The following is a 27,280-nucleotide window of genomic DNA, read 5'->3' on the forward strand; positions in this document are numbered from 1 at the left end:
TCTAGTCCTTCTCGGTTCCTCCCTCTCTCCTGACTCCTTTACCTATAGTACTCTGTCTGACTTCTAGTCCTTCTCGGTTCCTCCCTCTCTCCTGACTCCTTTACCTATAGTACTCTGTCTGACTTCTAGTCCTTCTCGGTTCCTCCCTCTCTCCTGACTCCTTTTCCTATAGTACTCTGTCTGACTTCTAGTCCTTCTCGGTTCCTCCCTCTCTCCTGACTCCTTTTCCTATAGTACTCTGTCTGACTTCTAGTCCTTCTCGGTTCTTCCCTCTAACCTGACTCCTTTTCCTATAGTACTCTGTCTGACTTCTAGTCCTTCTCGGTTCCTCCCTCTATCCTGACTCCTTTTCCTATAGTACTCTGTCTGACTTCTAGTCCTTCTCGGCTCTTCCCTCTAACCTGACTCCTTTTCCTATAGTACTCTGTCTGACTTCTAGTCCTTCTCGGTTCCTCCCTCTCTCCTGACTCCTTTACCTATAGTACTCTGTCTGACTTCTAGTCCTTCTCGGTTCCTCCCTCTCTCCTGACTCCTTTTCCTATAGTACTCTGTCTGACTTCTAGTCCTTCTCGGTTCCTCCCTCTCTCCTGACTCCTTTTCCTATAGTACTCTGTCTGACTTCTAGTCCTTCTCGGTTCTTCCCTCTAACCTGACTCCTTTTCCTATAGTACTCTGTCTGACTTCTAGTCCTTCTCGGTTCCTCCCTCTATCCTGACTCCTTTTCCTATAGTACTCTGTCTGACTTCTAGTCCTTCTCGGTTCTTCCCTCTAACCTGACTCCTTTTCCTATAGTACTCTGTCTGACTTCTAGTCCTTCTCGGTTCCTCCCTCTATCCTGACTCCTTTTCCTATAGTACTCTGTCTGACTTCTAGTCCTTCTCGGATCCTAATAAACCCCATGGTCTCTCCCGGAGGGAGCATTTTAAGAGTTATCTAGGATTTTGCCACGAAAACAATTGAAACAGATTTTGTCAGGCAAAACCGGGGGCATAATAAGCCAACCTTGTATTATTGTTAAGTTTCTTTGACAATCGCGAGGAGTTTATAAGATGATTAAACCTGCAAGGAAGTGAAATATATTTGTAATGCTGCCCGTATAAAAAATTTTCAAAGTAAAGTAAAGGTTTGTTCACACTGTGGAACTGAGATTGCAGCCAGACTACATATTATTGCTGCTGCTGACCCTTCATGACTCAGGGTACAGTATTGTTCTGAGTCTTTATCCTTGTATATCTCCCGCTGTCCTGCAGTTAGTTTTGCAAGCAGTATTATGAGCAATCATCTTGCCCATTATATTCACATAAAACCTATCACAGAATAACCACACAACCTGGTACTGCATTGGAAGTTACATTTGCCACACAAACTGAAAAAAAAAAGCACTTTAAAATTATCTTTTTCTGTCAATTCGACCTCTACAAAGGAACAGAGGGCCTGATTCAGAGCCGGACGCTATTTGCGCTCGTTCGTTCAGAAAAAGGGGCTGGCTATTTAAATTGAGCGCTCGCTCTTTGCGGTCTGTTGACGCCTCTATGTCTGAGCGAGCGAACGAAACATGCGCTCGCTATTTTGTAAAGACGCCCCCTGGCCGCTCGCATCCTACGTCATCTCCGCTATTTATTTGATTAATCGAGTACATCGAAAAGGCGTCTGAACTGCTCGCAGTGCTTGTGGTTGGATTTTCCTACCGCAAGCATGCGACCAGTTCAGGCTAAGAAACAACCAAGTGACGTGGTCGATGACGCTGCTTTGTTAATTATGCACACCCTTAAAATGCCCGTTTTGACCGTTTGGCACGCCTGCGTTCGGATCTCCTCTCCCCGTTTTCAAGCACCTTCCCCTGTTACCACCCACATACGCCTCATTCTGTCACTCAAATTAGCAGGCACTCGCTATTTTGCGAGCGCTCGATTTCCGACCGCACTGACTGGTTGGCGCATGCGCATTACGACCCATATGCATGCGCAGTTGTGCGAACATCGCTCGGAGCGAACGAGCGTCCGCTTACGAGCGGCTCTGAATCAGGACCAGAAAGCAGTGAATATTAGCAAAGCCTTATGTCGCCATCTAGTGTTTACACATAAGAATGCAATTTCCTGCTTTTCAGTTTGTGATGTTTTTCTAAAGGTGATTTACAAACTGGGTCGGACAGGCCCACAATGTAGGGGAAACACATTTTCAAATATCAAATTTTATGTGTAAATGGGCAAATCACAGTCTTCCATGCTCACTTAGTACATCTAGCACCTGATTGTGTGGCAACATGAAAAAAACAATGCTTTTTATTATATTTTATAAATTAATGCACTTAACGGTGGACATCCATAGACCACATTCCAGGACCGTAAATAGACTATGCCCCAAGTAGACTCAGACCACCCCATATCTGCCCAAATCGTGCCCATATCCATCCTGACTGCACCTTTACCAGACACGTTCCTCACACTTTTTAAAACCATAATATTTTTTATTTATTTATTAACAGTTTCTTACAATTGTAAAGCGCAATGGAATATGCTGCATATTCCGTTGCGCTTTACAATTGTAAGCATTAATAGAACAAAACTGGGTAATAGCAGACAGATATATAGGTAGGAAGGCCCTGCTCACAAGCTTACAATATATAGGGAAATAGGCATTGATACACAAGGATAGGTGCTATATATTGCATTTTGTTCCAGCCAGAATGCAGAGTTTCTTGGTTGGCTGCATGATCCAGTCACACAGGAATGTCGACCAAATGTCATGAGGATGTGAGAGAAAGACAATGTGTGAGATTGTGTGTGAACTGTAAAAGGGGATGTAATTAGATATGGAAGCTATGAAGGTTATGTGGGAGGTTCTGGAATCTGATAAGCTTGCCTGAAGAGGTGAGTTTTCAGGGAACGCTTGAAGGATTGGAGACTAGAGGAAAGTCTTATTGTGCGAGGTAGTTCATTCCATAGAGTGGGTGCAGCGCGAAGAAAGTCCTGTAACCGTGAATGGGAGCAAGTAATGCATGGGGTTGAGAGACGCAGATCTTGTGCTGAGCGGAGAGGTCGGGTTGGGAGATATTTTGAGATACAGTAAGTGAAGAGATGTATGTTGGTGTGGTTTGGTTAATAGCCTTATGTGTAAGTGAAAGTATTTTGTAATGAATACGGTAGAAAACCCGCAACCAATGGAGGGACTGACAGAGCGGGGCAGCAGAAGAAGAACGTTTCGCAAGGAAGATAAGCCTTGCAGCTGCATTCATAATGGATTGTAATCGTGATAGCCTGTTTTTGGGAAGACCAGTAAGGAGGCTATTGCAATAGTCAATGCGGGAAATAATAAGTGCATGGATTACAGTTTTTGCAGTGTCTTGTGTGAGATATGGTCGAATTTTGAATATATTTTTTAAATGTATGGAGCATGATTTTGAGACAGATTGAATGTGGGGAACAAAGGACAGTTCAGAGTCAAGGATGACACCAAGGCAGCGAGCTTGTGGTGGATTGGCATGGTGGATTGTCGAGTTATCAACAGTGATAGAGAGATCAGGTTGGTAACTGTTATTGGGCGGTGGAAATATAATTAATTCTGTTTTAGAAATATTAAGTTTCAGGTGGCGAGATGACATCCAAGATGAAATGGCAGAAAGACATTCAGTGACACGGACCAATACAGATGGAGATAAATCTGGGGAGGATAGGTAGATTTGAGTATCATCCGCATACAGATGGTACTGAAATCCAAAAGAGCTGATTAGTTTGCAAAGAGAGATGGCATAGATTGAGAATAGCAGAGGACCTAAGACAGAGCCTTGCGGTACTCCAACTGATAGAGGTAGCGAAGAGGAGGCAGAATCAGAAAAATGAACAGTAAAAGAGCGATCAGATAGGTAGGAAGAAAACCAAGAAAGAGCTGTGTCCTTAAGACCTAGGGATTGCAGTGTTTGAAAGTGGTCAACAGTGTCAAAAGCAGCAGAGAGATCTAGAAGAATTAGGAGTGAGGAATGGCCTTTAGCCTTGGCAGTGACAAGATCATTTACTACCTTAGTCAGTGCTGTCTCTGTGGAGTGTTGGGAACGAAAGCCGGACTAAAGTGGGTCCAATAAGTTGTGTGAGTTAAGAAAGTGTGTGAGGCGGGTGTAGACAAGTCTCTCAAGTAGCTTGGAGGGGCATGGGAGCTGGGAGATAGGACGGTAATTTGAGAGAGTATTAGGGTCAGAATTTTGTTTTTTCAGAATGGGAGTAATCACTGCGTGCTTGAACAGTGATGGAAAGTTGCCAGTAGAGAGAGAGAGAGATTACAGATTTTAGTTAGGGTTGGGATAAGCACAGGAGACAGAGCTTTACTGATTTGTGAGGGTATAGGATCTAGAGGAGAGGTAATAGAGTAGGAGGATGAGAAGAGTGTAGATACTTAATCTTCGTTTGTGAGATCAAATTAAGAAATGTGCCAGAGGGTTCAGGTAGGGAATTGAGCAGGTCACTAGCTGAGGAAAAGCCTACCATTTAATTTCGGATCTTATCAATCTTGTCCCTAAAATAGGAAGCAAGATCTTGTGCACAGATAGTAGCAGGTGGTTTGGGTGATGGAGGGGTAAGAAGCAGTTTAAATGTATTAAAAAGTCGCTTGGGGTTAGAAGCTTGAGCAGAGATTAGAGATTGGAAATATGTTTGTTTGGCAGTGTCCAGAGCAGTACGATAAGAGTTGTAGATAGTCTTATATGTGAGGAAGTCACTTGGAGTATGAGACTTTCGCCACTGACGTTCAACTTTACGCGAGAGTTTTTGTAGATGCCTTGTAAAGTTAGAATGCCACGGTTGACGTCTAAGGGCCTGATTCAGAGCCGGTCGCTATTTGCGCTCGCTCGTCCAGAAAATAGGGGTGGCTATTCAAATGAACCGTTCGCTGTTTGCGGTCTGTTCACGCCTCTAGGTCTGAACGAGCGAACAAAACTTGCGGTCGTTTTTTGGAAAAATACGCCCCCTGGCCGCTCGCATCCTACATCATGTCCGCTATTTATTAGATTAATCGAGTACATCGACCAGGGTATGAACTGCTCGCTATTCTTGTGGTTGGTTTTTGCTACCACAATTTTGCGAGCAGTTCTGGCTATAAAATAACCCAGTGACGTGGTCAATGACGCTGCTGTATTAATTATGCACACCCTTAAAACGCCCGTTTTGACCTTTAAGCACGCCTGCGTTCGGATCTCCACTCCCCGTTTTCAAGCACCTTCCCCTGTTACCACCCACATACGCCTCATTCTGTCACTCAAAATAGCAGGCATTCGCTATTTTGCGAGCACGCGATTTTCGGCCGCACTGACTGGTTCGCGCATGCGTATTACGATCCGTACGCATGCGCAGTTGGGCAAACATCGCTCGGAGCGAACGAGCAGCCACTTGCGTCCGGCTCTGAATCAGGCCCTAAGTCTACGTGGTGTGTGATGGGTAGCTGGAGCTACTTCATCGAGGGCTTTTTCTAGAATCTGGTTTAGGTGTGATGCAGCAGTCTCAGGAGAAGTGAATGTAGAAATTGGTAAAAGTTGTTGTGTTCTTCCAAAATCAGGGATGATCGGCAGGTATGAAGACACTGCATCCCATGCTAGTTGCTAAAGAAACATCTGGAAGCAGACATGGGATGTAGTTTAAAACCCAGAGATCAGGATGCCGGTGCTCAGAATTTTGTCATCCCGACACCAATCAGGATCCTGGCACCAGCATCCCAACTGCTGGCACCCCGACGGTAAGTAGTGGGGTTAGGGGGAAGTTTAGGGTTTGGCCACTAGAGGGAGTGTTAGGGTTAGGCTCTAGGGGGGAAGGTTAGGTTTAGGCTGCGGGGGTGGAGGGTTAGGTTTAGGTGGTAGGGTTAGGATACTTACCGACAGGTGTTGGTTTCTCAACTCTGTCGGGATTCCAGCGCCGGGATTCTGACCGCCGGGATCCTGAGTGCCAGCAACCCCTACCCAACCCGCAGACGTAACTACTAACTACGCATACCTGCAGCTCTGCTGAGCCCGCAGTTTCCCGACACCCCCTCACTGCATGAGGTCATCGTGTTATACCTCTTCAGTCCTTAGTGGAGATGTGACTGACACATGTAGGATTTTGCTCTGCCTGCACTTGTAATTGTTTCCAGAGCGAACGCAGTGCAAACAGGCACACGTGCGGCTCTGCAGCATTCCCAATGGTTGGGTTTTGTTTTTTTGCCTCTACTATACTACCCCCTTTTGTCACAATGCTTCATGCCCCATCTGCATAAAAGAAATGTATTTATTCTCTAATTAGTTACAAATATACCTGGATTACACATGTACTAAGATGGCCCTTAAGCACTAATACAAATACACATCAAATAAGAAAGAGAAGTAAAAAAAATATTTGTTGTATGTGTTTAGTGAGGATTACACTATGCCAGTGGTTCCCAAACTGTGCGCCGTGGCACCCTGGGGTGCCTCGGGACACTTGCAGGGGTGCCTCAGGTTGGTGGTCCAGCACCAAATCAAATTATTTATGGTCAATGTAATGTAAATATGAAACAGAAGCGCAAACCTGTCCAGCACATAACTTAATCTAAGGATGACAGGTCAGCACAATTTTAGGTGCCTACACACGGTCAGATATGTCAGGTGAACGATTTGCAAACGATTGAACTATTTTTGACTGCATTAAAATGAATGGAAATCGTCCAAAACTGACTGCAAAAACATCAGATGTCAGACATTGTTACCTGACAAACGGGAATGCGCATCGTTCATCGTTCAGACATGTTAGATTTTTCTTTCAGATATGAACCATTGAACGATTTTTAAAATCGTTATCGTTCAGATCTGAAGAAAAATCTGACCGTGTGTATGCACCATTACTTCACTTTACTACATTTTTATCAGAATTTCTCAATAACAAACTTTTAGCTTAGGAGGGCCGTGAAAGCAATACTGATACTCTAGGGCGCCGTGATTCAAAAAAGTTTGGGAACCTCTGCACTATGCAATCAGTTGACATTGACTTTGTCAAGATTTCAAGGCAGGAACAGTAGAATCCAGGCAAACCGGATTTTCTTGGGTACAGTTCAGTCTTTGCTTTATTTTTTAAAGGCCCACATTATTTTTCACATATATCTTACTGTATCCATTCTTCAGATCTTACTCATCCATTAGGTATCCAGATTGTTGGAGAGATCTTCAGAATGTTTACAGCAACACAAAGGGGTGCATTAAATAAACTAATTTTCCCGGAAATCCCCCAAAAACAGATGTTTTTTGGATTATACTCGCAAAATGTAAGCATCCCCTCGATGTATAATGGGGGTTCCACGACAGATATGTCCGATAAATCTGCTGCGGTTCTCCCGCTTCCGATCATAATAGCAGCCCCCAAAGGTTTCTATGAAACAACGTTCATGCATTCAACTTGTTGACAAACAGTACATATAGAACACATATGTATACTAATATGGTATTGATGAATTGTGACATACTGTACTGTAATGACATAAATATACTGTACAGTAGTCATGCTATTTAAGTAGAATCCACACTCATGTCTGGTGCTGCAGTATATTAATTATTTAATGGATAAATAAATATACAGTGTTTCTTGGTTTCAGATGGGTTAAGACACCTAAACATTGACAATGCTTCAGTACAATGTCCATTTAATGCTGCACTGTATCTGTAGTAAATGCCTGATGTATAATGTATGCTGGACTTCCTTAATAAATGTAACTGTGTTTCTACAGAGAACCGCGGAAAGTCATATTGCACAAGGGCTCCACAGGACTGGGCTTTAACATTGTCGGTGGAGAAGACGGAGAAGGAATATTTATCTCCTTCATCCTAGCAGGGGGACCCGCAGATCTGAGTGGGGAGCTCCAGAGAGGAGACCAGATTTTATCAGTACGTATCTACACACCAGGGAAGAGTTGGGACTTGGGAGGTGTTCCTGCACCACTGCTCCTGGCCTCATAACTACTTTAAATCATGAGAAATGTACAATATCTTGTGTTTTAACAAGGTAATGCCATTTTGGGACCTATGCAACCAAATGAAAACGTCTGTCTTTGCCAGAATATAAGTTATATTCAGTTTTAAACAAGGTATACAGCCAACGCAACCCAAAAGTGCAAACAAAGGGGGTCATTCAGACCCACTCGCGAGCGGCAGTACGCTCGCAAGTTGGTCGATGGTCCCCACTGTGCATGCGCACGACGGAGGGAGCTCCGTTGTGCGCATGCGCGAGACCCGGCGAGTGAAGAACTTTCCATCGCTCCGGGTCTCGCACCAAAGGGGGCGTGCTGTCGATGTTGATTGACAGCACGCCCCCTTTGGTGGGCGTGCCTGCCAGACGGAGGCGTTCCCATGGGAACGCCTACCGTCTGAAGCCAGCCCCACTGACATCACTAGTGATGTCAGTGGGGGTGATTTTGGCTTTGATAGAGCCAAAATCACTCCTGGCCTTGCGGCAGGGAAACCCGACCTCAGGGTTTCCCTCGCAATTCCGATGGTCAAGACCATCGCGACCATCTTTTTGCACGCTCGTATATGCTGTGGGTGGTGACCCACAGCTATACGAGCGTCCTGGAGGACGCTCCATATTAATGGAGGAGGGCCCTGATTCAGAGCGAGCGCTCTGGTCAGAGCGACCGGCTCTGAATCAGGGCCAAAATCTGCTCATGTACAGTACGTGCAATGCTTACTACTATGAAGGGGTTAAATCAATAATTATTTGGGTTATTAAAAGTGGGAAAAAAAGTGTCTGGGCTTACAATACGGTTTAACTATCTGTGACCACAGGCACAGCCCACTGGAAATGACACAGGATAACATATGACAGTATCATCAAACCAGCAACAGTACAAGCACAGAGGATGTGCAGCTCTTATATCTTAGCAAGACCTCACTGTCAACTTAGTGGTAAGGGCCCATTTCAGACCCACTCGCTAGATGCGTTCGCACGCAGCCATCAGCTACCAAAGTATGTAAGTCCCGTGATCGCACGGCGAGACATTAGCACGCCCACTATGTATTGGCGTGTGATCGCGGTTTGTATTTAGAAGCCCACCAGCCTGTCACAAGACGCCTACTTCCCTTAGTAACACACGTCATCTCCAGGAAGTGTATTAAACAATCGGTAACATCGAGTAACATCGGAGCCATACGCAGCACTTGTGGCTGACCCATACTTGCCTACCCTCCCGATTTGGCCGGGAGCCTCCCGAAAATCGGGTGCCGCTCCCAGCCCCTCAGAAAGGCAAGCAAGCCTCCCGGCCCCCGGCGACGTGTCCGCACCCCCCCGCGGTTGTAAGTATAAACACCGGCAGCGGGGGGATGGCGTCGCGATTCGCGCTGAATCGCGTCATCGTGGCTCCTCCCCTGGCTGCACAATGCCATTAATCACGGCATTGTGAAGAGGGGGCGGAGCCACGATGACGCGATCACACTGTCACGCCCCCATGATCTGCCCCAATGACGCGTCACCTGCCGGGCCCCGCCCCCTTTCACAGCGTCACACCCCCAGCAGTGTAAGGCCGACAGGAAGGAGGGAGCTAAATGTCGGCAAGCCTGGGCTGACCATACCCTACCGCAAGCACTGCGAGTGCTACTGTGTGTAATTCAGCCATGTGACGTGTATGCTGACACTGCGTCTTAAATATGCACGCCCCTGAAACCACCGTTAAGACGCACAGACACGCCTGTGTTCGCACCACCACACCCCCTTTTCCATCGACCAACCCGTCACCACCCACAAACGGCTTGTCTTGTTACTCATTCTAGTGCGGCATCTATGTGTAGGGGGCGATCACTTCACAATCGCATTGGACTGGTTCGCGCACGCGCACTGCATCTTATATGCATGCGCAGAATTTGCAAACATCGGCAGGCTATGTACGATTGCTTCCTAGCAACCGGGTCTGAATCAGGCCCTAATTACTAAGTATAACAGAAGGGGAAAGATAATTCATTGATTAAGCAGTAGACTCAGATGAAGCACGGTATAATAAGAAGACTGAGCGCCAGTCTGATTACGTGGTGATCCGCCATTTGTGCTTGTGACTGTCCTGCTACCACTGACATACAGTAGGGTGTAGATACTGGGGTATTGTAGCACCACTATAGGCCCAGCCCACTGTGCCATCTTTTGCAATAAACTACACAGCATCTGCACTGACACGTGACTGTCAGACGGAAGTTTGTGCCAAAATCCTTTTAAGTGTTTTAAAATCAAACACAAAGATGAGGAAATACTTTTGGAAACATTTAAGCTATGAAGAAGCGTATCAGCTTCCAAGGGTCTTCTACAATGCCACTTTTGATCAAATTGTCTCTAAGAGGCCTACTCCCCCGGAAGTTAAAGGAGGCTCTCGATTTTTCGGGTCGCCCCCCCCCGCACCCCCGGAAGAGTAGGCAGATCGCCCTGCATCCTGCCCACTTTCTAGTGAAGTGCAGGGACGTGCAGTCATGGTAGGAAGGGGAGGCAGAGCCTCCCCTGTCATACCCCTGAGATCCGATTTTCAAATGATTAGAATAATAGAAAGAAGATATTTATAACTTATCAACATCTTCTTTGCTTATTGTAATCATTTTTGTAGTTAACACTCACCAGCTTTGTGGAGCTCCCTGGGACTGATGGGAGACGATAGCTGGTGAAAGTACCCTGAGAAGTGCAGGGAGAGGATTCGCATGGACAGAGCATTCCGGGAAGCTCTGTCCCTGTGTGTGATATTTAATACATGTATTCAAATATCGCAATACGAATTTGGGTAAATTTATCTCATCCCATTCGCATCTGAGATGCAGATTGTGATAAACATGCCCATTAAAGAGCCAGCAAAGTCATTATGTGCCCATAATATTAAGCAAGTTCTGAGTATTACTGAGCTGAATAATACCATACCTGCCTACTTTCTGGCTGCTCCTTCCGGGAGGAAGCAGCCAGATCGGCAGGATGGGGGGGCGTGTCCGTGACAAGGGGGAGTGGCCGGGGTGGTGACATGCGCTTAGGGTAATATCGGCATTGTGAAGCAGGGGGCGGGGCCAAAATGACGCGATTCGCGTCACCGGCCCCCTTCACTGCGGGGGTTGCAGGGGTTATTGCGGGGGGGATAGGAGGGGAGGGCGGCAGCCGGGAGGATTGCCTGCCTTCCCGGGAGGTCGGGAGCGGCACCCGATTTTCGGGAGGGTAGGCAAGTATGAATAATACACATGAAATAACTGAAGTGTTTGCACTTCTCGCTCGCTCTCACCCCTCCTGTTAGTTGGCTGCCATGTTAGGTAGGATGTTGCTTCTTGGAGCAGGCAGAGTGTGAGTGACAGCTGGACAGACATGCCTGTGCCCACTGGTTGCTTTGTACGTATGAAAATAAATCTGGGCCTGAATCCGAGGCGGACACAGAAGCACGCGCGGCAGCATCTACTGTAGGTCGCACGGTGGTGACTTTATGTAAATGCTGCTATAAACTCCTTCCCATGCCTACATCCGTATGCAGGGCCGCCAAGAGCCAAGGCGGGCCCCGGTAATAGGGGCGTGGCCTAATCTCGGGAGATGTGGCCACGCCCCCTTGCCGAAAAATAAATAAATAAAAAAGATTTGCAGCGCCGGGGAGGGGGGCGCTCTGAGCCCCCTCAGCCCGGCGCAAAGCCAGGGGGGGCGCGATCAGTGTGATCGCTCCCCCGCACAGGCATAGGAGACTGCTATGGCTGCTGCTCAACAGCCACGAGCAGTCTCCAACTGCAGCTCAGCACACGCTGTGTGCTGGGCTACTGTGAGGGAGGGGGGGCAGCGTCGGACCCGGGCCCCTCAGGAAGCTCGGGCCCGGGTAATCTGTACCTGCTCCCCCCCCTCTCGGCGCCCCTGTCCGTACGTTCAAATGTGCAAGGACTGCGACACCAACTTTTAGTGCCCGTGCACGCTGAAATAACGATTGGCGCATCCTTACACACCCACTGTGAGGAATATAGCGATATGGCACATAGTGCGAATTATAGTTCTCACATCATAACAGATTGGTAATTAAAAGCAATAGAATAACTGGTTTTCTAAATGTGAGGGCAGGAGAGCTGACAGTCCTTATTAGGTCATGTATCCTGGGAGTCCCGTTACAAGGTGAATGACAGGCAGGAAAGATAGAAAGCTAAGCCTTTGACATGCAGGGGCGCCGAGAAGGGGGGGGGAGCGGGTACAGATTACCCGGGCACGGCCTTCCTGAGGGGCCCGGCGGGAGCCCGTGTCCGACGCCGCCTCCCCCCTCCCTCACAGCAGCCCAGCACACAGCGTGTGCTGAGCTGCAGTTGGAGACTGCTCGTGGCTACTGAGCAGCAGCCATAGCAGTCTCCTATGCCTGTGCGGGGGAGCGATCACACTTTGCGCCGGGCTGAGGGGGCTCAGAGCGCCCCCCTCCCTGGCGCGCAGCGCCGCTTCGTGGCACTGCAAATCTTTTTTATTTATTTTTTTTCAGCAAGGGGGCGTGGCCACGCCTCCCGAGATTAGGCCACACCCCCTATTACCGGGCCCGCCTTGGCTCTTGGCGGCCCTGTTGACATGCAAATGGCACCTAGCTCTGTATGTTCCTGAAAGGGCCTATTCTCACATTTCGGAGCCACAGCTCAATCTTAAGAATTGTTAAATGTAACATATGACTGTCACATGATCATTATTTTTGGAAGTGTACAAGGCAGGAAGCCTTTTGGTTAAAGTATTGCCCAGGTAATGAAATTAACAGGGACAGGCCATGTTCCCACTAGCCTGTTAACAGGGGCTGGCTGGCAACTTTCAGCCTGGGGGGCAAACAAGAGCAAGTGGCCCAGCTTTTCTACCAGCGAATGCAATTTTAAATGGGCGTGACAATAATGTTGGGGGTGTGGTTTGCATAATGTGGTGGCGCTGCAGAGCAGAAAATATTGTATTTTTTTGTTTTTTGCAGGGATCCTATCCTATATGTCATAGCTATCTGTGGGATGGGATGAAATATATTGCAGCTGTCCCGTGTGTTTGTTACTTATGTATCATGCACATTGACATTTATGTAGGGGGTAAATGTAGTAATTATTTAGGTGACATGCAAATGTGCAAGTACAACCTACATAAATATCAATGTGCATGATATATAAGTAACAAAAACATAAGACACCTACACTATATATCATTCCATCGCCTAAATAATTACATATAGTATAGGAGGACCCCTGTAATATATAATAGTGAAGTGTCCTATATGCTTGTTACTAATATAAAATATGCTGGCAATGGCACTTACGTTGCACTTGTGTGTGTAGTAATTGTTTAGGTGACATTCACATGTACATGTCACCTAAATAAATATATGTGCAAGTGCAACATAAATGCATGATATTTTATATAATTAGTAAACACATAGGACCCCAGCAGTATTTATAATACATACAGTATGCACAGGGCTGGCAACAGAAACCTTGGGGCCCGGTACACTAATATCTCTGGGGCCCCCAACCCCCCCCCCCCTTCCTCGGGATCCCGGCGGTCAGAATCCCGACGCCGGCATCCTGTCAGGGTTAGTACATCGACACCCGTCGGTCGGTATCCTAACCCTCCCCCTTCTCCTTCCTCCCTGATGCCTAAACCTTACCGTCCCCCCTAATGCCTAACCCCCCCAAGTGGTGCCTAACCTCCCCACCGTGGTTTCTAAAACTAACCCTCCCTGCCCGTGACTTACAACTAAAGCGCCCTGCTATACCTACAGGATTCCAGCGTCGGTATCTAAACTAGCGTCAGAATTTTGACGCCTATGTTTAGTTCCAGGTCGGGATTTCGACACTGGGATTTATCAGCTGGCATTCGTCTGCTGGCAAACTGACTGTATCCTCTCTATCTAGCTCATGTATAAGTTAGTGTAAAAAATGTAAAATACAGTGTGTGTATATATATATATATATATATATATAATTATATATATATATATATACATATAATAGAAAAAAGAGTCAGCACATCCATATTAATCCATAGAAAAAATTTAATATTCCAATGTTCAACACTAGGCAATGTCAAGGTTTAGAGGGGCTTGTGAATAAATGAACTGTATAGCAGCAAATCATCATGAAAATAGCAGCAAGTCATCATGAAAAATACTCATCACAAGTCCTCCCTCCAGTGTGTAGCGCCCGACAGCCGTTTCGGTGTCAATCCGACACCTTCATCAAGGGCATATCACACAAGCACAAACCCATAATTATATATACACACAACAATCAACGCAAAACATATTCACCTGTACAGTCGCGCACAGCGGCGGGTCACGAGACCATAGCTCAGACACACACCGGACATGCCGGGAGTGATGGTCCGGGACCGGATCTAGTCACTGGTAACCAAGACAACGCGGCAACAATGATGGCGCCGGAAGTGACGATCCGATACCGGATCAAGTCACTAGTAACCGGGCAACGCAGCTCAATAGGTAGTGTCAACTGGTAACCATAGTACCCAATAAACAAACACTGAATTAATATTAAATAACGACACTACAACAGAGAAAAAGGCGCCATAATAAAACAATATAGTAGGTTACTCCAGCATAATGGTGCATAATGTAACAAGGCGAGTAAGATCCACATCATTGATGTGTGCATAATAAACAAAAAAATATACAAAGGAAACCTTAAAGAAAAAACAGTATGACAGTAAACAATAAAAAACAAAAAACAAACACACAGTGAGACCACCAAAAATAAAAGGATAGTCATGGAAAACTACTCAATGACAATCCCTCATTAAGTCCGTGTGGGGTTATAGTATTTAATCGACTAATCCAAAAACACTTGCGTTGTAATAACAGTTTATTGCGGTCTCCTCCCCTCCTCAACGGACGCGGAACGCGAGCGGGTCTGAATCAGGCCCCAGTGTCCATTCATGATCAGTACAAGTAAGATATTTTGGTATCGGACACCCCCCCCCATATGGAGTAAACCATTGATGGTTACTAACCATTGATAGCCGGTGGCCATCCCTATGATTACATGGAATCCCCCACATTCTCTCGACAAGACTTCCGTTCTCTGCTTCTAACGGGAACTTTGACCTAATCTCTGTATTGGGTGCAGCTAAAATGCTTACGTGTCCTCATACACCCAGCATCTATATGAGTATACAGGGTAGCGTCTTTTTTCTTTATATTTTGCGTCTTATTCGCCTCGCAGATGCAGCAAAACACACTCACAGTGCACTACGGATGCTGGGCTGCGACTTTAACTGCACGGGAATTAGTTTTAAACATACATAAGTCGCAGATAAGCACAACGGAACTTGGCGTGAGAAAAAGCTGCGGTCGCTGCATCGTAGCCCTTCTTACACATTCAGACTCTGTCGCACACTAATGTATTAATGTTGCACATACAAATTGATTAGTGTAATCTAGCAAATAAGTTTTGTTGCTTTATTTATGTGAATAAGATGCATATTTCGGGCGGTATTCAATTGTTGCGCCCCTGTACGCGCTAGACAGGAGCTATTTAATTGTTTCTCCTGTCGGGCGCGATCAGCTGCCGGCGCACCATTTCAGCTCGCAGTCCCAGGGAGGTACGAGCTGAAATGGGTGAAAAATTACGTTTGGGCGTCCAAACATCACTTTTCGCGATCGCGCCCACCACTTTGGTCAGGGGTAGCTGTTTTACACGGCTAAACCCGACCACTTTGGGCGCGATCAGCGCAAAAAACAGCAACAATTTAATAGCGCCCCATGATCTCCCGTCACTGTAGACGTGTGATCGGGCGCGCTATCACAATTGAATACCGCCCATTGAGTGAGACAGATAATTGGCGTGGCTGAGTCGCCCCGGGACCTGGCGCGCCGAGAGTGTCTGTTTGGTGCTACTGAAGCCACAGTCTATGAGGACACAACTGCAATTGATACTGTTGTGTAATGTTGTTTGGGCTATCTGGTTACACTTTATACATGGTTACACTTTATACAGATGCGTCGTCCTACATCTATCCTCAATACACCAGGCAGCGGGACATGAACCACATGGTCCTGTGCAATTCTGCTAGCGTTGACCAGGAGGCCGTAGTGATTAATATGATATGTGACACTTGTATACCTGTGTGCGACTGGGGGTCTGATTCAGAGGCGCACGCTATTCGCGCGCTCTCGCTCAGAATCAGGGCGTCCCTATTATTTGTATTCCGGCCTCCAGGCCGCTCGCACAGCTGTGGGTGACCACCCACAGCTTGTGCGAGCGGCCTGGCGATTTTTCGCATTTTGTGGAGACCCTTGTGGTAGGGTCTCAGCACTCGCAATGCAAAGTGGTCTTCCAGCTCTAATAGAGCCGGAAGTCCACTACTGATATCACGAGTGATGTCAGTAGGGCCGCCCACAAACGGCAGGCGTTCCTTCGGGAACGCCTCCGTTAGTTCAGCCACCCCCCCTACCCACTTTTAAAACGGGGCGAGCTGTCGATCTACATCGACAGCCTCCCCATTTTGCTGCGAGCTCCGGAGCGAGTGAAGGTCTCACTCGCTACGGGGCTCGCGCACGGGGGTTGGCGAGCGCACTGGGCCACCATCGACCCGCTTGCGAGCGGGTCTGAATCAGGCCCTGAGTCTGTAAACGGAACTTGGGATGGAAAAAAGCTGCGGCCGCTGCATCATAGCACTTCACATGCTGATTCAGAGACTCAGGGCCTGATACAGCAAGGATCACTATTGCGATTGCGGTAGCAGTGCTGCAAAAGTGTGCCAATAATTACAATCCCAAAGCACTCTCACTGAGTTCGGACGGAGTTCGGTCAGCACTACACACTGCCAAACACACAGCCGCCGGCGCCGGCAGCTGTGTGTTTGTTGTAATCAGCAGCCGATGAGAGTCTGTCAGACTCTCATCGGCTGCTGCTGCTCCCACTGCGGGAGCCATCTTCCAGCTCCCGCAGTGGGTAATGGGAGAGACGTCGTCATGACGACCTCTCTCCCATAATGCAAAGCGGCCGGAGGATCCAGTAGCAGCGTCGGGACCAAGAGCGGGGTTTCAGGTAAGTGTTTGTTTTTTTTATATATATTACATCTCTCTACTGGGGGCAGTACCAGGGGGGGGATTACTACTGGGGGCACTACCAGGGGGGGATTAATACTACTGGGGGCACTACCAGGGGGGTATTACTACTGGGGGCACTACCAGGGGGGGTATTACTACTGGGGCACTACCAGGGGGGTATTACTACTAGAGATGAGCGGTTCGGATTCTGTGGAATCCGAACATTGGGGATCCGAGTCCACCCGAACCCTGTTCGGGTGTTCGCCGCCAGACTCGGATCCCTAGAGAATCCGACATCAGGGCTCCTATTGTGTAGGGCAGAGCGCTGTGATAGCGCTCTGCCCTACACAGACACAAGCACACAGCCGCCAGCGGCAGCTGTGTGTTTGTTACAGCAGCCAATGAGAGTCACACAGACTCTCATTGGCTGCTGCACGGAGGGAGCCGGCTGGAGCTCACACATGAGCTCCGTCTTCCGGCTCCCTCCTCAGCGTGTGACAGCAGAGCGGACAGCGCGGGAGCGGGGATACAGGTAAGTTTTTTATTTGTTTTTTTTTTACTTGTGCAAGGGCCGGGAGCGCTACTGGGGGGGTCTGCTACTGGGGGTGCGGGGAGGGCCATACTACTGGGGGGGCCTGCTACTGGGGGGGCTATACTACTGAGGGGGGTCTGCTACTGGGGGGGCCATACTACTGAGGGGCCTGCTACTGGGGGGGCCATACTACTGGGGGGGCTTACTACTACTGGGGGGGCCATACTACAGGGGGGCTACTACTGGGGCAGCCTACTACTGGGGGGGGCATACTACTGGGGGGGCCATACTACTGGGGGGGGCTGCTAATGGGGGGCATACTGCTGGGGGGGCCTGCAAATGGGGGGCATACTACTGGGTGGCATGCTAATGGGGGGCATACTACTGGGGGGGGCTGCTAATGGGGGGCATACTACTGGGGGGCATTCTACTGGGGGCACTGCATAGGGGACCCTACTACTAAGGGGACTGCATAGGGGCACCACTGCTGGGGCCATTGTGTAAGGGACACCGCTACTGTGGGCATTGTGTAAAAGGGGCACTACTGTGGGCATTCTGTAAAAGGGGCACTACTGTGTGTCATAAAATAAATAAGAGACACTACTTTATGTTGTAATGTGAATCAGGCCCTATGTGCGGTGTAATGTGAATAAGATTGTGCACTGTGACTCCTTGGGCCATAGCCCACTATGTAAACAAGTACTGTGATTCTGCTGGCCGTACCCCACTGGGTGGGTGCACTACTTTTCATTTCTGCCACTGCTGTGTGGCAATGTGTCATAGATGTGCTTTATACTGTGGTGTCTGTCGTTGTGCCGCTGATTTGTCGCTTAGTAATCAGTCAGCTCACTGCAACCTTTGGCCAATAATGTTGAAAACAATATTATAAGCTGTGATATGGTCTAAATTGACTGGAAATTAATGTTATTGAGGTTAATAATACTCTAGGAAGAAAAAAAAGACCAATTTATGTGATTTTAGCTTTTTTTGTCAATTTTTGTAAAAAAATCCAAATCCAAATCCAAAGACAGTCACCGCAGTTTGGCAAATCCAAATCCAAATCCAAAGCCGGACGACGAATTAGAACCAAATCCAAATCCGACAAAAATGGTCCGGCGCACATCCCTAATTACTACTAGGGGCAGTATCGGGGGGGGATTAATACTGGGGACACTAACCAGGGGGGGGTATTACTACTGGGGGCACTACCAGGGGGGGGGAATACTACTGGGGCAGTACCAGGGGGGGATTAATACTGGGGGCACTACCAGGGAGGGATATTGCTACTGGGGGCACTACCAAAGGGGGAATATTACTACTGGGGGCACTACCAGGGGGGGTATTACTACTGGGGGCACTACCAGAGGGGGAATATTACTACTGGGGGCAGTACCAGGGGAGGGATTACTACCAGTAGCTGCTGCATTTCCCACCCTAGGCTTATACTCGAGTCAATAAGTTTTCCCAGTTTTTTGTGGTAAAATTAGGTACCTCGGCTTATATTCGGGTCGACTTATACTCAAGTATATAATTATGAATTGGGGATAAAGCTGTGTGGCATATAAAGAATTGTGGAACATAAATTATGAAATGGGGGCAGTGTTATGAGGCACAGTATGATTTGGGGTCTCTGCTATGTGACATATTATAAATTAGAGTCACTAATATGTGACATAGTATGAATTGGAGGGAACAGGGGCGGTGGGTGAAATGTTGCCGAGGGTGCCCAGACATCTTACACCGGCCCTGACTGAACAGTATCTCATTTGCTGCAGAAGTCACCGCTGAGCTCCAGGCAGACTATTCCTCAGCAGCAGCTCTGGAATCCTGCCTTGGTATTGTAGTTTTCAGGGTCACATGTTCTCTGGAGCATTTTGTTAAGTGTAACGGTTGGTAAAGTATTTAAAGGGTTGTGGGTAAAGGAAGATGCTACAAAGATACCACCAGCATGTTGGCGTATTAGGCTATTCTGGTGTCCAATGCACTACTCATTTGTCAGCAAAATGTCAGACAATAGTCCCTTTGAAACATGTTACCCATTACTCGCTTTGTCGTGGACAAGCCAAAAATACTGGGGAGCTGACACAACTCCTCAATTCTGTGCTGACAGCCACAAAGCCCATTTCTTCTGCTGTGAGGAAAGCCGGCATTGATCACACGCAACGCTGTGTACACACGTATACAATCCTCGGCCCAATCACCAGCACAGCATCGATTATTGTCAAGTTCAGCTCAGTACAAACGTCGGATACACTCCAATACAGCATCGATTATTGTCAAGTTCAGCTCAGTACAAACGTCGGATACACTCCAGTACAGCATTGATTATTGTCAAGTTTAACCCAGTACAAATATTGGATACATTCCAGTACTGCATCGACTCTATTGTCAAGTTCAGTTCAGTACAAACATCAGATACATTCCAGTATTGCTTTGATTATACTCTCAAGTCTAATTCAGTACAAGCATCGGATTCAGGGCCTGATTCACACCCGCTCGCAAGCGGGTTGATGTTGGTGCAGTGCGCATGCGCGAGACCCGGATAGCGACGGGCAAATCGTCGCTCCGGGTCTCACACCAAAGGGGGCATGCTGTTGATGGTGATTGACAGCACGCCCCCTTTGGTGGGCGTGCCGGGGGCGTGGCTGCCCAGATGGAGGCGTTCCCATGGGACCGCCTACCGTCTGGGGCCGGCCCCACTGACATCACAAGTGATGTCAGTGGTAGTGCTCTCGGCTCTGATAGAGCCGAAAGCACTCCAGGGTTTGCGGCAACGAGACCCTACCACAAGGGTCTCGTCACAAGCCCGATAGTCGCGATGGTCTTGACCATCGCGACCATCATCCTGGCCACTCGCACTAGCTGTGGGTGGTCACCCACAGCTATGCGAGCGGCCAGGAGGCCGCTCTAAAAATACAATAGGCGGGCACTGATTCAGAGCAAGCGCTCTGAAAGAGGGTCTGGCTCTGAATCAGGCCCTCAATTCCAGTTCTTCATCAACTTTACTGTCAAATGCTATTTAGTACTAACATCGGATATATTCCTGTGCCACACCGATTATATAGTCAAGTGACTCTCAAAGTTCTCTGGATATAATTGAATACATCATTGAACTCTTCTAGTGATTCATTGACTGTACTATCCGGTTCAGACCAGTGAACTACCAGACTTTGGTTTATTGTTAGACATCATTAATAAATCATCAAGTTCCTGTTTATCTTTAGCCCGTCTCATCGTTCATCTTTGTGCCTTAGTATCCTCCCATGAGGGAAACCTATCTTTAACCACCACGACTAGTATTGTCAGGGACTCAGCCTGTGGGCCTGCTCCTTCACAGGAGGCCAGTTCTCCCAGAGTCATGACAGGGGTGGTCTGATGAACATGTAAGGGGCAGGTGGGGTGGTCTGATGAACATGTAAGGGGCAGGTGGGGTGGTCTGCTGAGCATGTAAGGGGCAGGTGGGGTGGTGTGGTCTGATGAGCATGTAAGGGGCAGGTGGGGTGGTCTGATGAGCTGTAAGGGGCAGGTGGGGTGGTTTGCTGAGCATGTAAGGGGCAGGTGGTGTGGGTGGTCTGATGAGCATGTAAAGGGCAGGTGGGGTGGTCTGATGAGCATTTAAGGGGCATGTGGGGTGGTCTGATGAGCATGTAAGGGGCAGGTGGGGTGGGTGGTCTGATGAGCATGTAAGGGGCACGTGGGGTGGTCTGATGAGCATGTAAGGGGCAGGTGGGGTGGTCTGATGAGCATGTAAGGGGCAGGTGGGGTGGGGTGGTCTGATGAGCATGTAAGGGGCAGGTGAGTGGTCTGATGAGCATGTAAGGGGCAGGTGGGGTGGTCTGATGAGCATGTAAGGGGCAGGTGGGGTGGTCTGATGAGCATGTAAGGGGCATGTGGGGTGATCTGATGAGCATGTAAGGGGCAGGTGGGGTGGGGTGGTCTGATGAGCATGTAAGGAACAGGTGGGGTGGTCTGATGAGCATGTAAGGGGCATGTGGGGTGGTTTGCTGAGCATGTAAGGGGCAGGTGGGGGTGGTCTGATGAGCATGTAAGGGGCATGTGAGGTGGTTTGCTGAGCATGTAAGGGGCAGGTGGGGGTGGTCTGATGAGCATGTAAGGGGCAGGTGGGGTGGGGTGGTCTGATGAGCATGTAAGGGGCAGGTGAGTGGTCTGATGAGAATGTAAGGGGCAGGTGGGGTGGTCTGATGAGCATGTAAGGGGCAGGTGAGTGGTCTGATGAGCTGCTATCTGTGAGGATAATGTACTAATAACTGTGCTAGATATATATTTGTTGGACACGTGTGTGATTTCTTTGAAGCTATAGATAAGAGATGACATATTTCCGTTCATGCTGCTGTATGTTCCCAATCTCTATGTCAGTAAAACTGGTTGCAATTTACAGCAATGGTTTGAGGAGCTAGAGTTAGGGGAGGAGATAGGTTGGGGGTTGTGGGTGGAGCCCAATATTAGCCAGGGAAATATGTGAGGCTGGTGGGGAGAAGGAAGATCGGGGGGCCCTGCCTTTCTCATTGGTATTAATCCCAACAATTTAAGATGTCAGCCCCGGCTATAACACCTTGTTATACCCTGCATTTAAACCAGCATATTTAACAAAATGTATTTGGAGGTAAATCAAACCTAAAAGAGGACGTCACTAACAGAATATTTGGAGGAAATATTGAAATAGCATTTACAGTAAATGAACGAGCTTCGCTTTCAAAATCACAGTGATCACACACATCGGATGTCAGAGGATCGTGCATTCCCTCAGTCAGGATGCAGGTGAGTAATTGGACATGGATATAGATGCTGGGCTGTTCTAACTTCAATTATTAATACAAAAATTGGATTAAAAAAAAACTCCCAGAGAGCGTCTCAGTGATCAGAGGGAATTCTGTAATATTGGGTAAATTTACTGACAGTCAGCAATGAAGTCAGCAAGTAAAACTAAAATGCCAGTAATATATATAACAAGGACACAGCAAGGAGACGGCTTTGTGTTTTGCCTTCGAAGGATCCTTCCTGCGATGACAGATGACTGCGGTGTGTGTCGTGGTGCCCGCTCAGGAGACTGGCGCAGGTTGGCAGATGTCTGCTCAGTCAGGCACAGCTAGAGTTGGATTGGTGTTATGTTGTGTTGCTCAGTTGTACAAAGTATTTTTCGCACAGCAATTATGCAATACTAGAATCTTATCAGCAGTATCCCGGCGAGGAGAGGAACGCTGCAGGCCAGTTTATACAGCCTCACCGGAAAGAATGCATCAATACATCTTATGTACAGAAGTGTCCAAATACACCTATGCTCAAATTGTGCCATATAGCCCCATTTTGTGCCACTGACTTCTGTGACTGCATTTGCTGTTTTGTACCCCCAATGTAACTTTAACTAAATAAATTCCTCTGGACCCTGCCATATACAGTAGGTGACCCATAAGCTAATAAAATAGGTTATAAGACTTTCAGGGGTCCATTTATTCATTATCGGGTTTTAGACCAATTCAAATTATTTATTTCTGCTGTTTGCGGCAGTACGAAATGCTTTACCGCCCAGTTGTACTAAAAATCACATCCAGGGGCATAGGGCCTCATTCAGGGGCGGTCGGAGGATGCAAGCGGTCGCTCAGAAACTGGGCGGCCACTTGCATCCTGACCGCCCGCCTCTGTTGCGGTCGTTAGAGCTGTGGGTGTTAACCCACAGCCTAACGACCGCTCAGGTGATGGTCGCGATGGTCAGAGACCATCGCGACCATCGGGGCTTACGACGAGACCCTAGGGTAGGGTCTCCCTTGTCGTAAGCCCCGGAGAGCTTCTGGCTCTGTCTGAGCCGGAAGCTCTCCACTGACATCACTAGTGATGTCAGTGGGGCCTCCCCCAAACGGTAGGCGTTCCCATGGGAACGCCTCCGTTTGGGCTGCCACCCCCCCGGCCCGCCTTCCAAACGGGGCAAGCTGTCAATCAACATCGACAGCTTGCCCCCTTTGGATCGAGACCTGCTACGACCAGCGCTGTCGGTCGTAGCGGGTCTCACGCATGCGCACGACGGCGCCAGCGCCGTCGTGCGCATGCTCTGTGGGGGGCCATCGACCCGGTCCAAGCGCATCGGCACTAATGACCGGGTCTGAATGACCCCCATAATGTCTCTGCAATGTGTGAAGTAAAGTTGCTGCGGAACCTCCTGTGCATCTGCGGCTATCAGACAGTGCATGCGCAAATGCCTGTTACCATGTAGGGATCTGTAAGATCCCTTTCCCAGGAAAACTCTGCGATGTGTAGCCAGTAGGTTACAATGCCATTGCCATCTTATGATGGAGTTAGCTAACGGGCCAATTTAACATTATAGCAGCCCCCATAGAAACCTATGTTGGCTGCTATTGCGAACTGTCCACAAACCCCTGTCGTCCATCCAGGGGATACTTACATTTTGCAGGGATTTCCCAAAAATGTAAATAATACATTTGCCCTTCGTGCTTAAAAAGGGTCTAATTCAGCACGGATCACAATTGCAACTGTGTACGCATATCCGCTGCTTGTTGCATACTGCGCATGCACCGCACTGCGCGTGTGCTCGGCGATCTCGCACGTACACATGAATCCATCGCAGTGTGAGTGACAGGTGGTGAGCGTTTGGGGGTGGTGACGGGGGAGTGGTTGCAGAAATACCGGGGTGCCTGTGCTTTTGAACGCGTGCATAAATTAGCCCCTGCGATTGTCTACGTAGCTTGAGTACTCAGTGCGTGCGACAAGACTTCCAATTTCTGAGACAGGTCAGACCTGCTGTAATTGTGCGTAAGGGACCGATGTTCTCCGATGTTACTGATTTCTAGGGAGGACTGCGAGGTATTGTGGCTGTGACAAGGCAGTATGGCTGAGTGGTGGGAGACATTAGCATATTTTCAGAGATTCATTGCGTGCGATTACAGCTGCGATTGCACTTGTGATCTGTGCTGAATCGAGCTCAAAATCTCAAACAGTCATTATAAATATGCTTATTATACTGTGTCATGTAAATGGATTTATATGCTGCTTGAGAATGCACAAGAGGCACTATTGCTAAACATGTGACAAGAAAAATCCCTCCATCAAATATTTTATTTTATTTATAAATATAAACAATATAATGATGTAAGAAAAAACACAGCAGCATAAATGGCACTTTCTCCTTATAAGATCAAGATTTGCCAACTAAAGTTAAAAATGTTAATATTTTTAATTAATATGACGATTAATAACATTGGGGCTGATTCTGAGTAGGGAGCAAAGCTAAATGAAAAAAAGTAACTTTGGACCTGGACAAACTATGCTACAATTCAGATGGGGAGAAGTAAAATGTGCAGAGAGATTTGAGAGGGGCGTGTTAGTAGATCCACTTTTAAAGACTGAGGGCCTGATTCAGAGCCGCTCGTAAGCGGCCGCTCGTTTGCTCCGAGCGATGTTCGCACATCTGCGCATGCGTATGGGTCGTAATGCGCATGCGCCAACCAGTCAGTGCGGTCGGAAATCGTGTGTTCGCAAAATAGCGAGTGCCTGCTAATTTGAGTGACAGGATGAGGCGTTTGTGGGTGGTAACAGGGGAAGGTGCTTGAAAACGGGGAGTGGAGATCCGAACGCAGGCGTGCCAAACGGTCAAAACGGGCGTTTTAAGGGTGTGCATAATTAACAAAGCAGCGTCATCGGCCACGTCACTGGGTTGTCTCTTAGCCTGAACTGTTCGCATGATTGCGGTAGGAAAATCCAACCACAAGCACTGCGAGCAGTTCAGATGCTTTTCGATGTACTCGATTTATCTAATAAGACGCCAGGGGGCGTCTTTACAAAATAGCGAGCGCATATTTCATTCGCTCACTCAGACATAGAGGCGTCAACAGACCGCAAAGAGCGAGCGCTCTATTAAAATATCCGGCCCCTTTTTCTGAACGAGCGAGCGCAAATAGCGTCCGGGTCTGAATCAGGCCCTGATTTCATATTGCAGTTATTGTTAGATTTTGCAGTTTGCGTCTGATCCACAAGATGGCAGCAAATGCTTTTAATATATCCTGTATTACTACATTACTACATTAAAGCTGGTCACACACTAGACCAACTTGCATCCAACCAGCCAACTTGTTGATTGGTTGGAATGAAAATCTGGAAACGTATTGGAATAAATGATGATCAGCAATTTGCTCCTAAATGCCAGAAAACAGATGAAAATGATCTTTCAGACAAGTTTGTTAAATGTTTGATCCAAACAATTTGTTCAAACAACAGTTTTGGTCAATTTTCCAGCGTTTGGGAGCAAATTGCTGATTGTATACCTTACCAGATTTTCTTTCCAACCAATCGACTAGTTGGACAGATAATCTTTAGATGTGTGGCCAGCTTAAGCTGTAAGGCTAAATAAGTGACGCTCAGTTAATATTCTCAAGCAAACTTATATTATGTCTGTCAAGTATATTATTATTATTATCCTTTATTTATGTGAATTGCTACATTTAATTATCATGAGCAATTTATATTGTATTTTCAAAATATTAGTATAGTCAGAATGCTGGAATCTAATGGCTGGGAGCCTCTTGGTAATGGTTCTCAGTCCATGCACACAGACCAGCATCTCTCAGCAACGTCCAGGTTCCAAAGAAGGGGATGGAGAGTGTTGCAAGTACCTCCCATTAATTTATTGTGTATGTATTGTACACGGACGGTGCAGAAGTAGCATAAGGTGGGTGGGTACAGGTTAATTAGTTATTAATATACTTTGCATTCATAGAGACATGCCCATGGACAAAAACATACAGTATACTATGTCCAGCTACAAGCACTACAAAGGCATTACCAAGAGTAATCTCAGGCCCTGATGCTGCTACTTCTTTGCCCCCTCCTAGTGATGGCCATCAGCCATTCTTAGTTTACCACTTATGGTTAAAAACAATCCATCGCTAGACAACACAGTGACTGGGAGGTGGCCTCAGACGAACGCAAACAAAAGCCCTCTTATGGGCGTGTTATGGGAGTGTCACGAGCATGTCTGCGTTTAGAAGGAGACACTGTGCCAGCCTTAGCCTGGTGCAAGTACCGATAGTGGATGGTGGACGCAATGGTGCGCCCGATGGTGGAGTGTTCGGAAACACCACCGGATTTGCACTGTCCATGGGCATTGAAAATGGGCGTCTCAGGGCTTGCATTGTCTGGCGCACACTAGTACACAAGGGGAAGGCTAATGCTAGCATTTGCATATTACCGCTGCTGCAACTCTCAACTGCTGCGGCATTAGCATCCAGTGTTGCTGTGTTATTGTGTGTTCTGGTAGTGTTTTGCTGTATTACTGTGTGTGTTGTGTAAAGGCCCCCATACATCAGCAATTGATTGCAGCAATCGATTGTGTATAAAAATCTTTCCCTTTTTCAATCGATTGCAGATTGCAGAATTGCCACAATCGATTGAAAAAGGGAAAGATTTTTATACACAATCGATTGCAAACTGCACGATTGCTGCAATCAATTGCTGATGTATGGGGGCCTTTACTGTATAATGTATGCTGTGTTGTGTGTTCTGTTACAATGTACTGTGTTGCTGTATTACTGTTTTCTATGTGTTATATTACTGTGTTTTGTGTTATTAACTGCTGTTACTATGTGCTGTGCCCAGTGTTACTGTGTTACTTTGTTATGTGTCCAGGTTTGCTGTGTTAGTGTGTTATTGTCTGCTGTGTCCACTGTTACTGTTTTACTGTGTGCTGTGTTTGGTGTTGCTGTGTTATTGTGTGTTCTGTTACTGTGTGTTGTTACTGCGTTCCTGTAT

General features: G+C 47.5%; 1 protein-coding gene across 4 annotated transcripts in view; it reads left to right on the top strand.

Annotated features, from left to right (window-relative positions):
• The window catches only part of DLG2 (discs large MAGUK scaffold protein 2), a 1,239,761-nt gene that overhangs the window by 751,804 nt on the left and 460,677 nt on the right, over window positions 1-27,280 (top strand). For all 4 annotated transcript variants that reach the window (XM_088479798.1, XM_088479797.1, XM_088479799.1 and 1 more), the window contains one exon: window positions 7,714-7,870. In XM_088479798.1, the coding sequence (XP_088335924.1) occupies window positions 7,714-7,870 (157 nt within the window). The remainder of the gene's footprint in view (window positions 1-7,713; window positions 7,871-27,280) is intronic.

This window comes from Taudactylus pleione, unplaced genomic scaffold (genome assembly GCF_031769625.1).
Source record: "Taudactylus pleione unplaced genomic scaffold, aTauple2 ptg000245l, whole genome shotgun sequence".
NCBI classification, from domain to species: domain Eukaryota; kingdom Metazoa; phylum Chordata; class Amphibia; order Anura; family Myobatrachidae; genus Taudactylus; species Taudactylus pleione.